This window comes from Carlito syrichta, unplaced genomic scaffold (assembly GCF_000164805.1).
Source record: "Carlito syrichta isolate Samal-C Ts95f unplaced genomic scaffold, Tarsius_syrichta-2.0.1 Scaffold311474, whole genome shotgun sequence".
Classification (NCBI taxonomy): Eukaryota; Metazoa; Chordata; class Mammalia; order Primates; family Tarsiidae; genus Carlito; species Carlito syrichta.
The window spans coordinates 163,620-180,084 of record NW_007255570.1 but is presented as its reverse complement, the minus strand read 5'-3'; the positions used below and the strand labels follow the sequence as shown (position 1 = coordinate 180,084).

General features: G+C 42.5%; 1 protein-coding gene across 1 annotated transcript in view; it reads right to left on the bottom strand.

Annotated features, from left to right (window-relative positions):
• The window catches only part of SPATS1 (spermatogenesis associated serine rich 1), a 30,437-nt gene extending 15,678 nt beyond the window's left edge, over positions 1-14,759 (bottom strand). The window contains exons 1-2 of the mRNA XM_008068691.1: positions 14,637-14,759; positions 5,017-5,164 (exon numbers count right to left, since the gene is read on the bottom strand). Coding sequence (XP_008066882.1) covers positions 5,017-5,164; positions 14,637-14,757 — 269 coding nt within the window. The 5' untranslated portion in view covers positions 14,758-14,759. The remainder of the gene's footprint in view (positions 1-5,016; positions 5,165-14,636) is intronic.
• Positions 14,760-16,465: the final 1,706 nt, after the last annotated feature.

Genomic DNA, 16,465 nt, shown 5'->3' with positions numbered 1-16,465 from the left:
CACGCCTTTGGGAGGCTGAGGTGAGTGGATTGCCTGAGCCCGTGGGTTTGAGATCCGCCTGGGCAGTGAGACCTCATCTCTACAATAAATCAAAAAATCAACCGGGCGTGGTAGCTCATGCCTATAATTCCGGCTATTCAGAAGGCTGAGGCGGAAGGATCGCCGGAGCCCAGCAGGCGAGGCTGTGGTGGCCGGGAGCGGCCACTGCACTCCAGTCTGGGCGACAGAGTGAGACTCCAACTCAAAAAAAAAAAAAAAAAAAAAGAGTTGGGAAGGGGAAAACAGTTATCCCAGGAAAAGGGGGACAGCAAGATGAGGCCACTAGGGAAGTCATTGGGAGCTAGGTAGCTCCCTCAATATGTGCCACAAGCAAGAGCACCGGGGGGCCACCACTTCAGGCAAGGGAGGCAACATGAGCATAGGAGGAAGAAACAACAGGAAATGAAGACATTTGATGTGGTTGTGGCAGAAGTATCAGAGATAAGTCGGCAGAAAAGAAGAAAGACAGATCTAGAGAATTTGCAGTTCATGGAAGGGGCTGTAGACTCTTCTTTATCACACACTTTAATGGAATGTCACTAAATAATAGTATGCAAGGACATTGTCACATATGGTCAGATTTCTGTTTTAGATAACTCTGGAAGCTGTGTGAGGAATGGATTTGAAAAACATAAGACTTCAGTCAGGGAGTCCTTTTGGGAGAGTGTGGTAGGCGACCTCTGACATGGCCACTAATATTCCCTGCCTTTTGATATTTATTCCTATCTGTAATCTCCTTCTCTTGAGTATGGACTGGACCTAGTGACTTATTTCTAACAATAGAATACAGCATAATTGATGGGATGTCACTTCTAAGATAAGGTTACAAAGAGACTATGTCTTTGTCTTGTGTACATTCCTGCTTGCTTGGGAGGAGAGCCAGCTGCCATGCTGTGAGATAACCTAAGTAGAGAGAGGCAAGGAACAGAGAGAAGAAGACTCTGAGCAACAGACAGTGAGAAGCTGAGCTCAGTACTAACAGCTTGTGAGGAACTAATCCTGCCACCAGCCATGTAAGTGAGCTTGGAAGTGGACCATCTCCCAGTTGAGCCTTCAGATGAACCCATATCTCTGGCCAACACCTTGATTGCAATCCTGTGACCTTGTGCCAGAGGCAACTGTCTAGGTCACACTTAGACTTGTGACTCACAGAAAATGTGAGACAATAAATGTTTGTTGTATTGGGTGAATCTTTATCTAGCAATAGGTAACTAACATAGAGAATTTTACAATGGTCCAGGCAAGAGATGATCAGAGTCTAGAGTGGAACTGTGGTAATATAGATGCAGTAGAAGAGGTAGACTTACAAGCTATTTTAGGGCTTGATTCCCAAGGGGATGAATGGGAGGAGACAATTATGACCCGTGTCTATGCCTTTGGGACTGCATGAACACTGAGACTGTCAAGTGAGACAAGGGATACAGGAGGAGGATTGAGTTTGTGGGGAGGGGTGAGGATACATTCAGTCAAGGCACGTTGAGTTTGAGGGGACTGTGGGACAACCCGATGGAGATATCTAAGAAGCAGTTAATATATCAGCCTGAAGCTTGGGGCTAAGCCAGGCTAGAGTTTTATATTTGGGTAAACATGCTCTGACTAAATTAGGTCCTTTTTATCCCAGGTATCATGAGAAATAACAAGAATTATTTAAGAAATTAGAAATACTGGCTGGGAGTAGTGGCCCACGCTTGTAATCTCAGCACTTTGAGAGACCAAGGTGAGAGAACTGCCTGAGCTCAGGAGTTTGAGACCAACCTGGGTAACATGGTCAGCCCTCATCTCTACAATAAATAAAAAAATTAGCCAGGGATGGTGGTGCATGCTTGTAGTCCCAACTACTTGGAAGGTTGAGGTGGAAAAATTGCCTGAGCCCAGCAGGTTGAGGCTGCAGTGGCTGTGAGCATGCCACTGTACTCCAGCCTGAGCAACAGAGTGAGACCTCCAACTCAGAAGGAGGGAGGGAAGGAAGGAAGGAAGGAAGGAAGGAAGGAAGGAAGGAAGGAAGGAAGGAAGGAAGGCAAGCAGAACTGACATTGATCACCCAATTTCCCATCCTGCAGAATGTGAACTTGACCATCTGGGCTCTTTCCTCTCCAGTACTATTGTGGGGAGGGGTGTGCTACCAATAATGATATACATCTGTTGCAGAGACCCAAACAGGCAGAGCTTAAGAATTATGCCAGCTCCTTCCATGTCTAGTGCTGGGAGCAGCAAGTCCACTTGGAGCAGATTTTTATTATGGAAAGAATCACCTAAGCAACTTCCCTTACCTTTGACTCTACTTCTAGGAATTTACTTCTATGATATAACCAGAGACAGGCAAAAGACAAATGTACAGAGTTACTCATTACAGCGCCATTTACAACAGCAAACTCTTTAAGACTATAGGACACTGGCTGGATTGTTGTCTATTCATCTCACACTTCAGCATATAGTCACTGAAAGCCATAATCTTGAAAAACACTCAGAGATATGAGAAAATTCTTTCCATATATTGTTTAGTGTAAAAGCAGGCTTTACAAGATGTCTTTCAGCCAGGCTCGGTGGCTCAGCCTATAATCCCGTGTTTGGGAGGCCGAGGTGAGTGAATTGCCTGAGCCCGCGGGTTCGAGACCCACCTGGCCAACTTGGCAAGATCTCATCTCTACAATAAATCAAAAAAATTAGCCGGGTGTGGTAGCGCACACCAGTAGTTCCAGCTACTTGGAAGGCTGAGGCGGACGGATCGCCAGAGCCCAGCAGGTTGCAGCTGCAGTGGCCAGAAGCGTGCCACTGCACTCCAGTCTGGGTGACAGAGTGAGATTCCAACTCAAAAGAAAAAAAACAGGATGTCTTTCAGTAGGTGAATGGGTACATAAAGTGGTACATCCAGACAATGAAGTATCTTTCAGCACTAAAAACAAATGAGCTGTCAAGTCATGAAAAGACATGGAAGAAACTTAAATGCACATTATTAAGTGAAAGAAGATAATCTGAAAAGGGTATATACTATATGACTCCAACTATATGTCGTTCTGGAAAAGGAAAAACTATGGAGACAGCAAGTATGATATTGTAATGGTGGACACATCATTATACATGTGTCCAATAGGCAAATGTTGTCCATAGCATGTTCAAGAGGGCATTCTAATGTAAACTATGAACTTTGAATAATGATGACGATATGTCTGTGCCGGTTCATCCATTGTAACAGATGATCCATGCTAGGGCAGGATGTTGATTGTAGGGGAGGCTGTGCGTGCGTGGGGCAAGGGGGAACATGGAAACTGTACCTTTCTCTTAATTTTGCTGTGAGCCTAAAACTATTCTAAAAAAGTAAAATCTTAGCTGAGCATAGTGGCTCACGCCTGTAATTCCAGCACTTTAGGAGGCCGAGACGAGAGGGTTGCTTGAGCAACCCAAGAGTTTGAGACCAGCCTGGGCAATGTAGCAAGACTTTGTCTCTACAAAAATTCAAAAAAAATTATCTGGGCATGCTGGCACATGCCTGTGGTCCCAGCTACTCAGAAGGCTGAGGCAGAAGGATCACCTGAGTCCAGAAGGTTGAGGCTGCAGCGTGCCATGATCGTGCCACTGCACTCCACCCTGGGTGACAGAGTGAGATTCCTAACTCAAAAAAAAGTAAAATCTTTAATAAATCTTTTTAAAAAGCAGTCTTTCTAAAAGAGTAGTATAATAAGTTTTTAATATAAATATAAAATAAATATAAATATAAAATAAATATATATTTACGTGCATGAGAAAAAGTTCTTACACATATAAAAATGGATATCAAAATGTTAACATTTATTCTCTGATATATGAAATTATTTTGACTTTCATTTTTAACATTGTTTTTCTTTTTTCACATTTTCTGCAATGAACTTGTTACTTTCATTATAACAAAAATTGCTAGAAAGAGGTTTTCAAAACATGTTTAATGTAAAAGAATTATAAACAAAGAAAAGTACATAAAATATAAATACATTTTAATGGTTCATGCCTGTAATTCCAGCACTGTGGGAGGCAGAGGCAAGAGGGTTGCCTGAGCCTACCGGGTTGAAGCTGCAGTGGCGGTGAGTGTGCCACTGTATTCCAGCTTGGGCAACAGAGTGAGACTCCAACTCAAATAATAATAATTATTATTATAAAGTCAATATCCAGGCCAAGAAACAAAACATTGCCAATCTTTCCTTATCCCACTCCCCAGAAACCACTTCCCTTATCCCACCGCCCTTTTCCCAGGGAGGTAACCACTATCCTAAGTGTGACTCTTAAGATAATCACTTATATGCTTTTTAAGTTCTACCTCCTATGAATGTGTGCATGTATTCCAAAAATATATGATTTTGTTTCTCCATTTTCTGAATTTCATAATAGCAAGCACTTACTTACTGTGTGTCAGAGGAGACTTTTCTTTTCTTTTCTTTTCGAGTCAGGATCTCACTCTATCACCCAGGCTACAGTGCAGTGGCACGATCATGGCTCACTACAATCTTGACCTTCTGGACTCAGGTGATCCTTCTGCCTCAGCCTCCCAAGTAGCTGGTACACAGGCTACGCCACCATACCTGGCTAATTTTTTACTTTTCTTGCAGAGACTAGGTCTCACTATGCTGCCCAGACTGGTCTGATATTCCTGGGCTCAATCCTCCTGCCTCAGCCTTCCAAAGTGCTGGGATTACAGGCATCAGCCACCACGCCCAGCCTGTGATTCCTCTAATCACTTTACATGTGTTAACTCTTTTAATCCTCACAACAATCCTCTCAAGTATTATCACCATTTTGCAGATAAGAAAACTGAGGCTCAGGGAGGTGAAATAATGTACTCAAGTTCACACAGATACTAAGTGAAAGAACTTGGATTTGAACCCAGACAGTCTAGCTGCAGAATCCATGCTCTTGCCAAGCAATAATATTGTGCTACCTCTCAGACTGTTGACTTCTTGGTCAGAATGTACCCCAACAGTGACAGCCTTTCCCAAGACCCTTACTAACCCTAGGTGAGCAAATACTCTGGGGAGGCCTGGAGGCTCATTGACACTTTGCCTTGTTTCACAAGAGGATGAGGAGCTGACCCTTCTGCCAGAGGATGTTGGGTTGGCAAAGCATCCTTTAGAGTCCAGAAAATCATTGTGTTTAGCACCTGCAACACATAGATAACACCATGTTAATTACGTTATTGCAAATACCTTCCACTCTATCTTGTTTCCTAGATTATAAATAGTTTTTAAAAACCACCTAACATTTGTTGAAGCATTTACTGTGTACTGGAGACTTTGTTAACACCTAATACACATTATCCCATTTAATCCCTATCACGACCACAGACATAGTTATTACTTATTGTCTCCATTTGACAGATGAGGAAACTGAGACTCAGAGAGTTACACAGCTTGCCTATGATCACACAGAAAGTCAACATCTAAACAAACATTTGATTACAATTCCTGTGACAATAAAACCTGAAATCTTAACCATTAGATGGCTTGCCCCTATAAACATTTCACCTCCTCTGAACTAAGCGGAAAACATAGTCTGAATTGAGTTGCATATCACTGTGCATCACCTCGAGTATCTCAGCACATTTTTTCAAAGGATTTATTCATAGAATGACTGATCAATGTAGCCGGTGATCACAACCCAAAGAACTGTCTTCAGAAACTTCCCTGGGTTCTCCTCACACTTTTTATTCATCTTAGTAGCATTCAAAACAGTGTCTGTCACAAAGTAGCTGCTCAGTAAATATTTGAGTGAATAGATGAAAAAGAATTATAACTCCCCAACCACTCACAATTACAAGTAAGGAAGTCCTGAGAGCCAGAGTGCCAGATAAAGCAGTGTACCATTATCTTCACTTTGCTATACAAGTAATACTCTGTGTAAGTCAATCTGTTCTCTTATCATTTTATATTGTTGTATACCTTGTCCAGTTACAAAATGTAAAAGTCAGGTGAATAGATCTTGCATTTCTTCATGCATAACTTCAAGGGGCACAGAGGCTCATATGGACACAATGTAACCTCTGGTTATAAGAAATAAGAGTCCAACTTACCTGGCTCTCAAATACATTTTTAAACTGAGCACTATTTCACCTACCTTGTCTCATGCTTCACATGTATACAGTCATCTCTCAGTATCTATGGGGGGATTGGTTTCAAGGCCCCCCATGACACCAAAAGTCACAAGATACACAAGTTCCTCCTATAAAACAGTGTAGTATTTGCATATACCTGCATACCCCCGAGTATACTGTACTTTAAATCATCACTAGATTACTTATAATATCTAACACAATGTAAATGCTATGTAAATACTATATTATTTTTATTTATATTATTTTTATTGTTGTATTTTTCTTTTTTTTGTTGCTTTCTTTTTGAATATTTTCCATCTGCAGTTGGTTGAATCTGCAGAAGCAGGCCTCATAGATTTGACTCTAGTATAAACCATATGCTTTCTGCAAATTCCCACCATCTATCAGCAAGACTGCCACTTGGACATTTTTTGTTCATTTCCTCTCAAATTCATATAGTAAGTGAATCAGATATTTTCTGCTCTTCTCAAGTCCCAACCCTATCACCAAGTCCTTCACTCTTAAGAGGACTTTGCCTGTGACTCTACAAAGCTTAAAGACAAGCTGGATCACTTCTTCCCTTCAAAATTCTTCCCTTTCCCAGAGCATGGCACACAGCCTATCTGCATCATAATTAACTGGGAGGCCTGTTAAAAAAAAAATTCCCAAATTCTACCGTAGACCTGTTGAATCAGAATCTCTCCAAGTGAGGCCTGAAGCCTGCATTTTGAATAAACCAAACCCACCCCCCACCCTCCCCAGTAGCTTTTTAGTTTAGCAGTGATCTTCTTCTTCAAGTCTAGCTCCATCCCTGCACTGCATTTTATCCTGTTCCACTTCCAGATTCCCAACTGCACAGAATTTCCTGAATTTGCCGGCTTGTGAGAATCACCTTGAAGTGCTTGTTCAACATGCAGATTCCAGGGCTTTGACCCAGATCTGCAGTGTGGAAACTAGTATACTTAGTATCCTTAGGTGACTCAGGGTTGGTCGAGTGCAGGGAAATACTGTTCTGGAATAGGCCCAGAGCCTAAAGCAGGCCCAGTGCAGCGAGGGTCAATGAGTTGCTTGAGGTGAGTAGCTGGGGCAGAGTCAAACCCAGTGGAGGTGGCAAAAAAGGAACCAAGCTGCAAGTAAAAGGGGAAAGGTCCCAGCTACCAAAGGAGGAACCACCCATGCACTAAGCCACAAAAGAAATATCAACAAATATACTAGAGACCACTCTCTGACCGCAATGCAATACAATTAGAAATCAATAATTAAAAGATGGCCAAAAAACACCCATACGCTTGGAAACGCAAACCACACTCCTAAATAATTCATATAAAAGAATAAATTGTAATGGAAATCACAAGGTGCTTAATGATCAATGAACACTAAGTACTATACATCAAAACTTGTGGGATTTGACTAAAGCAGTAATTAGAAACTTGAAGCCTTAAAATGCATATACTGAATTTCACAGCATATGAAACATTGTAATAACATTATTATTTTATGTATCACAAAAAACAAAGGCTGCCAACGAAACTATGACACAAACTTTTATCATTTCAAATTTTTATTTTATAAGTATTAAAGTATTCTTTTAGATTTACTTAGATACAGGGGTTTTTTTGGAAACAAGATTTATTGAGAAGACAGAAAAGCTCCCACAGTGGGAGGGGACCCAAGGGGGTTGCCCAGATATAGATTTCAATCACGTATCACTCGTGTGCCTATGCAAAGAAAAAAAATATAGCAAAAAAAATGGGCATTCTTAAACCTTATTCACATTTAAAAGTCTACTAAATCATTTTGTAACCCAATCACCAACATCCACATTTTTCACCTAATATTGACCCAATGTTGAAACAAGAACATGAATTTCTTATAATGAGTGGTTCTGTACTGCTTCTGGAATTTTCTGTCAAGCTATGGACACACAGTCTGCATGCATGCTTCGGAGTTCATACAGCAAAGGTGATTACAGCTGTTCCAGGCCTGCTGCTGGGCCCACAGACCTGATAAGACCCAAACCCAACTTCAGAAATGCAACTCCAGAAAAGTCCATCTGAGACCTGATAGCGTACAAAAAAAAAAAAATTCCAAAACTGCCTGGCTCCGTGGCTCAGTCTGTACTCCCGCACATTGGGAAGCTGAGGTGAGTGGATTGCCTGAGCCCGCGGGTTCGAGACTCGCCTGGGCAACTTGGCGAGACCTCATCTCTACAATAAATAACCAAAAAAAAGTAGCTGGGCGTGGTAGCGCACGCCTGTAGTTCCAGCCACTTGGAAGGCTGAGGCAGAAGGATCGCTGGAGCCCAGCAGGTCGAGGCTGCGGTGGGCGGGAGCGGCCACTGCACTCCAGTCTGGGCGACAGAGTGAGACTCCAATTCAAAAAAAAAAAAAAAAATTCCAAAACTAATGAGCTAAGCTTCCAATTTAAGAAATAAGGGGGGGAAAAGAGTAAACTCACAGAATTATAAGAAATGAAATCATAAAATAAAAGCAGAAGTGAATGGAATAAATATTATCAGAGCTATGGTTTCATGAAAAAACGAATAATGTAGACAAATAAGTTTCAAGAAAAGAATTTCAACAAAAATTAACAGTATTAGAAAAGAAAAAGAGGTCTAATTACAAATATAATACAAGTAACTTTACAGATAAAGAAATTGAGTCCCAGAAGTGTCAAATAACTTTCAGGGTTACACAGCTATAGAGCATAATTTATAAAATATAGTCTAGTTTGGGCATATAATCTCAGCACTTTGGGAGGCCATCGTGGAGGACTGCTTGAGTCCAGAAGTTTGAGACCAGCCTGGACAACATAGTGAGACCTTCTACAAAAAAATTAGCTGGGCGTGGTGGCATGTGTCTGTAATCCCTGCTACTCAGGAGGTTGAGGAAGAAGGATTGCTTGAGCCCAGGAGTCAAGGCTGCAGTGAACCACAATCCCACCACTGCACTCTAGCCTGGGCAACAGAGTGAGACTCTGATTAATTAATTAACTAACTAATTAAATTTAGTCTATCATTATAATAATCAAACCCTAGAAGATATCTAGCACATCTAACACAAACCCTAACAGATAAATAAATAGAACAAAATAGAAAACATAAATAGAATAACATTTTATATGGTAATGGTATTTTATTTCAGTGAAGGAAGGATGGATTATTCAAAAAATATTGTTAGAACTAATTAACCATTTGAAATAAAAATGCAATTAAATCTCTCTTATCTCAAAATGGAATAAACCAGATGGATTATGGTTTGAATATAAAATTTAAATAAAAGATGTACCTGATAAAATAAGTGAAAGTTTATATAAGCTTAGAGTGGAAGAGTCATTTCTAAGAAAGATATCAAATACAGGCAAAATAAGTGAAACGAGACATAGATTTGAATATATATACTTTTAAAACTTCCACAGTAAACTATAAACTGGAAGAAAATTTATAATATACATGATAGAAAAAAGAGTTAATAGTCATAACAGATTATGAGCTTGTATAAATTTATAAGATGAAAGTAAATATCCAGAGAGAAAAAAAATGGGCAAAATATATGATCATAACTCATCTTAAAAATCACCTACAAATGGTCAGTATATTTGGGGAAAAAGATAATCCATCCTAGTAATTAGAGAGCTGAATTTAAACAAGATGTTAATTATGAACTTCGCAGCAACTTGGATGGATTTAGAGTCTATAATACTCAGTGATCTACCACAGAAACAAAAAACCGAGCACCACATGTTCCCACTCAAAAGCAGACCCTGAACATCAATCATAACACTATAAGAAAGGGATTGGCAGTAGTGGGACACTGCCAGGGAAGGGAGGGAGGGGGGACATAACATCAATAAGGGTACCTGATCTCAAATCAGGTGAACTTTGTGCCTGTGTGATGACCACTTATCTACCTACTCCTGAATAGTACCCCACATCTTTAAATTTTAAAAATGAATAAACAAGATGTTTACCAACAGAGACAAGTTATAAAAAGAAAAATAGAAATAAAAAATAGGCCGGGCTCGGTGGCTCAGCCTGTAATCCCACGTTTTGGAAGGCTGAGGTGAGTGGATTGCCTGAGCCCGCAGGTTCGAGACCCGCCTGGGCAACTTGGCGAGACCTCATCTCTACAATAAATCAAAAACTAGGCGGACGTGGTAGCGGGCGCCTGTAGTTCCAGCTACTTGGAAAGCTGAGCAGAAGGATCGCCAGAGCTCAGCAGGTCGAGGCTGCGGTGGCCGGGAGTGTGCCACTGCACTCCAGTCTGGGCGACAGAGTGAGACTTCAACTCAAAAAAAAAAAAAGAAAGAAAAAGTAAAACAAGATGCCATTATTTGCTGTAAGTTTGCAAATACCCAGGGTAGGCATAGCTTGGAAGAATGGCATTCCTATAATTGCTGGTGGGAATGTTCCCATTTGACTGAAGAGTAATTTGGCCATGTGTCCTCCAAAGCCTATGAGAAGAGCACATCGTCTGACTCAATGGTTCCACTTCTAGAAATGTATCCGTGAAAAAGGTATGAAATGTATGTATAGGGACGTAAAAGGGACCCATATATACGGAGAAGAAATGGAATCAGGGCTGAAGATGTCTTCTAGGTTGATACATGTATGTGAGTTCTGAGGTATTTATCATGGCATTTACTTACGGTCATTTCTACCCATAGGTTTTAACAGTGGCTACCTTTTCATAGCATGTAAATATTTTAATCGTATATTTGCCCCTATAGAACTTGAGAATTCACCAAAATAAGGACTGGTTGGCTCTATGGATAGTATCAGAGAGGGCCCCCTTCGCAAGTTTGGTGGTTGTTTGTTGTTACTGTTTTGTTTTGTTTATTTTAGGGGCAAAATTTAAATGTATTCCATGAGCCTGAGCAGGGTGCAGGGAAAATCACACCTAAAACTGGCATATTTCCTTGCTTGCCTTAAGTTTCGTGATAGCAACACTAGAAAGTGGCCTGTGGCTCCCATAACGGGGAAGTCTTGTCTGGGGCAAGGATGGGAGGAGCGATCACTTGTAAAACTCAAAAACAGCACACTCTCCAGATCAAGCTGACTAAAGGATCTTCCTAGAAGGAACTCAGCCTCAAACATGAGCTGGAAACATTTAAACACTCTCACCCCTCTTGTTCAATATTGTGTTGGAAGTCCTAGTTCGAGCAATTAGACAAGAGAAGGACATCAGGGGTATCCAAATAGGAAAAGAGGAAGTCGAGTTATCCTTCTTTGCTGGTGATATGATCCTATACCTTGAAAATCCAAGAGAATCTGTCAAAAACTTGCTTGCACTGATAAAGGACTTCAGCAAAGTCTCAGGGTACAAAATAAATGTGCAAAAGACAGTGGCATTTCTTTTTTTCTTTTTTTGTTTTGTTTTTTGTTTTTGAGTTGGAGTCCCACTCTGTCGCCCAGACTGGAGTGCAGTGGCCACTCCCGGCCACCACAGCCTCGACCTGCTGGGCTCCAGCGATCCTTCTGCCTCAGCCTTCCAAGTAGCTGGAACTACAGGCACGCGCTACCACGCCCAGTTGATTTTTTTATTTATTGTGAGATGAGATCTCGCTGCTCAAGTGGGTCTCGAACCCGCGGGCTCAGGCAATCCACTCACCTCAGCCTCCCAAAGGCGCGGGACTACAGGCTGAGCCACCGAGCCCGGCTGACAGTGGCATTTCTATACACCAACAACAAGCAGGCAGAGACCCAAATAAAAAGCACAATCTCATTCACAATAGCCACCGAAACATTTAAACATGGCCTCAAGATGTCTCCCCGCCCCTCCCCAAGAGGAGAAGTGTGATAGAATTGCAAGTCTGAACCCCTCCATGCTGATACTGATTTGCCATTGCTTAGAGCACCATCCTGTCGCTCTGAGCAAGACAATTATCTTTCCACGCCCAGATCCTAATGCCTGCCCCACCTCTATCTAGCTCATAAGACTGTGGGGAGAAGCAAACACCCCAAGGGAATACATCATTCTCGAAAGGTTTATCATTTATCATTAGAACTGCTACTCAAATGCACTAAATGTCAAGTAAGTCATAAGCCAGGAAATCCTAACAAGTCTCTAAAACACTACGAAATAAGAAAAGATGATGCAATTAAAGACCAAGAGAAGGTTCTGGTGACCAGAAAGGAATTCGGGGTAAAAGGAAAGTTTGGAATAAAGTCTGTTTCTTTGGTACCATCTGTGGAATTCAGGATAATTATTTCCATTTCTTTAGGCAGAAATAACACCTTACATAACCAAAGCACTTTCATACACTTGTCATCTCAGCTGATTTGCACAATAGCTCTGTCTGGCAGGGAGGAAAATAACCCATCAAGCCATGTTAGTTTCATATGGAGACCATCTTAACCACTCAGTTTCCCACCCCTGCTTATCACACACACACACACACACACACACAAAGATAAGTAATGAAACCAAGAAGCTCTTTCTACTGGAAAAATGCACACACGCACACGCACACATGTGCACATATCTGTAACTGGTTTGTAGAGCCCCCTCCTTCCTGAAACCCATGGACTTCATGTTAAGCTGAACCCAGGTGTAGCCTCCTAGATGGACACATCTACAGAGCAGAAAAGGAAACCATGGGTCTTTGGTTAATACTGTCTGATGATCTCAGGGCCTGGTGCCCTTCTGGTACTCCTCACTCAGAAACATGAGGCCTCCTTAGCACACCTTTAAAACAGCAGCTTTCTCCTTTACCCCAAACCAAACTGGAAACCATAGAAAGATCTGGGGCTTGAAGTTAGAATCCCAGAACCCCTTTCTTCTTGCTGCTCCAGACACACTTGAGCAATTAATAGTTTCAACTCCTCCAGCACCTCCTCCTCTACAGGTCCCAGCTTACAGTTTGGTGGGGTGAGTTGTACAAGGACTGACAATTAAGTTTGCTATCTCATCCTAGAAAAAGCGTTACATGCCTCACTGCTGAATATCACCGTGGTCATCTTTGAAGTACTCCCCTTGGAAAGCTATATACTGACACCAGCGCCTAGTTCACCCATCACAGCAATTTTGGAACTCTTTTTCTGGAATGGCCATCAGAGTTGTCATCATGAGAATGTCGAAGTTTGAATCAGAGCAACGAACAAACATTAAATTTCTTGTTTAACTTGGCAAGAGTGAAAGTGAAATTAGGGACATGTTAGTCCAAGTTTATGGGAATAATGCAATGAAGAAACAGCAGTGTACACGTGGATTAAACATTTTTCTGAGGGAACAGAAAGCATCAATGGTGAAGAGAGGTCAGGATGGCCAGTAACAAGCAGATCTGATTAAAAAAACATTGCAAAAACTTATCAAATTGTGTGTCAAAATCGTTGGCTGACCATGAGAAGCATAGCAGACCAAATAAACATCGAGAGTGAAACAGGAAAATTTTAACTGAAAATCTTGGCACAAGAAAGGTGTGTACAAAAATGGTTCTGAACAAGCTCTTGCATCATGACAATGTACCAGTTCACACAGCACTATCTGGGAGGGAGTTTTTAGCCAGTAAACAAATAACTGTATTGGAACACCCTCCCTACTTACCTGATCTGGCCCAAAATAACTTTTTTCTTTACCCGAAGATAAAGAAAATATTGGAAGAAAGACATTTTGATGACATTCAGGACATCAAGGATAATAAAATGATGGTCATTCCAGAAAAAGAGTTCCAAAATTGCTTTGACGGGTGGACTAGGTGCTGGCATCGGTGCATAGCTTCCCAAGGGGAGTACTTTGAAGATGAACATAGTGATATTCACCAATGAGGCAGGCAGCACTTTTTCTAGGATGAGTTCACTAACTTAATTGTCAGCCCCTGCACCTCCCTCTTCCCCATGCTTTGAAGGAGTATAAGGAGATTGCAGATCCAGGATTTAAAAGACCTAGTAAAGATGGGGCAAAGACAAGACACTCTACAACCCCTCTTTGCAGCACACAGACCACATACCCGTAACAGGTAAATGACAACGTGAGCACATACACTAAGGTTTTCTGGGAGGTGTAACTGTTCTGCTTCATGACACGTTCTCTAAAGGCAAATGTGCTTCCCAAATCCTCCTCCAGTCCTAACCAATTATGGAGCTACCAGCCGTTATTTAATTTAAACCTTCCCTTGGAGTGTTCATAGTCCCCAACGGAACTGTCCCAGCCCATAAACAGTGACACAAATCTACTAATACTTAAGCAAAGGAAAAAATGAAAGGCCACAGGCTCTGGAAGACGGCAGAACTCACATGAAATCCCAGGCCCACCATTTGTTAATGCAAGCAATGGACAGGCCAAATCTCCGGCTCCCTTTATTCATGTGGAATATGCTTCTCTAGCTGTTATGTAATCCAGTAAGTATGAGAATTTCTGCTTTGATGATGCTCTCTGCCTACTCAGATCTTGGGTTGATACAGACCTAAGCTATTATTCAAGCAGTTCTTTTTATATGCCCCCAAACTAGCCTCCTCCTAAACTTCAAATGGCGCCCCTGACTCTGGTATACTCGGACATGGCCACCAAGTCCACCCCAGCGCTCCAATTTCTTCGCACTCAACTGTATTTCCTCTCCACCTTGGTCACGCCAGAGTCTTCTTTCTCCTTCGCCAGCTCTCTGCCACAGGTCGCGCTTGAGATGAAGGGGAGACGGCAGCCCCGGGGACCCTCTCCAGGGTACATGGACTCATCTGTGCACGTGTTGGTTTTAAATATTAAAAAACAACCCGGAGACAAAGACCTTTGTCAGCCAAAACAAACAGAAACTCCACAAGCCATTGGAAGTTTAGAGGGCGGGGCTGGCCTGTAAGTCGGAGTCTCCCTCCCTCCACCCGAACTTTTCTTGGTTTGGAGGCCCCCAGATCTGCAGTGGGTGCGCCCCCAGCCCGAGCGGGGCTCGCTGCCCGCCCGTTCCACGTGCTCCTTCTTCTCCACCCCTGCGTCCTCTTACCCCCCCTTCCCCAAGGGAGGCCCGCTCGGAGGCCTCCGTGGAGCATGTGGCCGAGACGAACGCACCAACTGGCGGCCGAACCGCCGAGGAACCCAGAGCCAAGCGCCCGAGGGACGCCGCCTCCGCCTGCCCCTCCCCGGGAGGCGCGTTCCGGGGTTGCCAGGACCCCGGCCCCGGGGACGCGGGGCGGGGCGGGGCGGGGCGGGGCGGGGCGGCTTTCCGCCTGGCCCGGCTGCCAAGTCGTCTTCTCTCTCTCGCTACATCCCCGGGCTCTCTGGCCGTCCGTCCGGGATGGAATCTCCTGAGAGGATGCAGAACTAAAGGCGCCAGCTGTGACCCGTCACAGGCAAGGACCGCTGCAAAAGCCACTTCGTATTTTGGGAAATTTTTTTTTTATTATCATTTTTTAAGAGTTGTGGTTCTTTTCCCAGGCAATTGCCATTATTAGAACTGCGATCTCTGGTGGCAGCGAAGGATGCGCCAATCACAAAGCTTGCAGATGCCTGCTTATAATTGACGTTGATTAGACAGAATCCACCTACCACTTACAGAGCGCCTTTTCTGGGCCAGGCGCCTGGTGGATGCTATCTTCCTTGGGCAGCCAGCTGCATTTTTCAAAATAGAAAACTGAATTTGAGCAAGGCCTTGCTTCAAGGTCACCCAGAAAAACGAGATTTGTTTCCAAGTTTCCTCGTTTTAAATCTGCCACTCTTTCCATCGTATCAACTTAAATTTATATTCCTAATCCTTCTCAATATCTAATAAATCTTGCATAGAAAGCTTTTCTCCAAGTCTAGTTGAAGTCCCTAAATTCATATTTAGACCTAGTATTCCTTTGTGAAATAAAAATGTTAGATCCTATTTTAATGTTTAATAAATTTTTAACTGATTGCAAAAGAAATAAGTGGTTGTTACAGAACTCTTGGAAAATATGGGAAAGTATTCCCATAATCCCACAATCCAGAGATTAGATGCTTTTTTGGGCTATATATTGCTGTATAACAAATCACCCCCAAACTCTGTTGCTTTAAACAGCATGAATCATTATTATCTTCAGATTCTGGGCATTGGCTAGGCTAAAGTAGGCTGTTCATGCTTGGCATCTTTCATACAGCTATGGTCAGAGGTGACTGGAGCTTCCTCATTTTGTGTGTGTGTGTGTGTGTGTCTGTGTTGACTGATGTTGGCTGTCATATGAGACCTCAGCTGGGGCTTTTGCCGACCCACCTATGTATGGTGTGCTGTGTGCTTCCTCACAGTGTAGTGTTTGTGTTCCCAATATGAGCATCACAGAAGGACAAGGCAGAAGTTATATTTCCTCCATAGTCACCAATTTGTGGAGAAGGAACTTAAACTCCATCTCTCAATGGGAGAGTCAAGGTCACATTGTATGAAGTGCAGAAAATACAAACTGTCCTACTGCTATTTAGGGGTTATTTC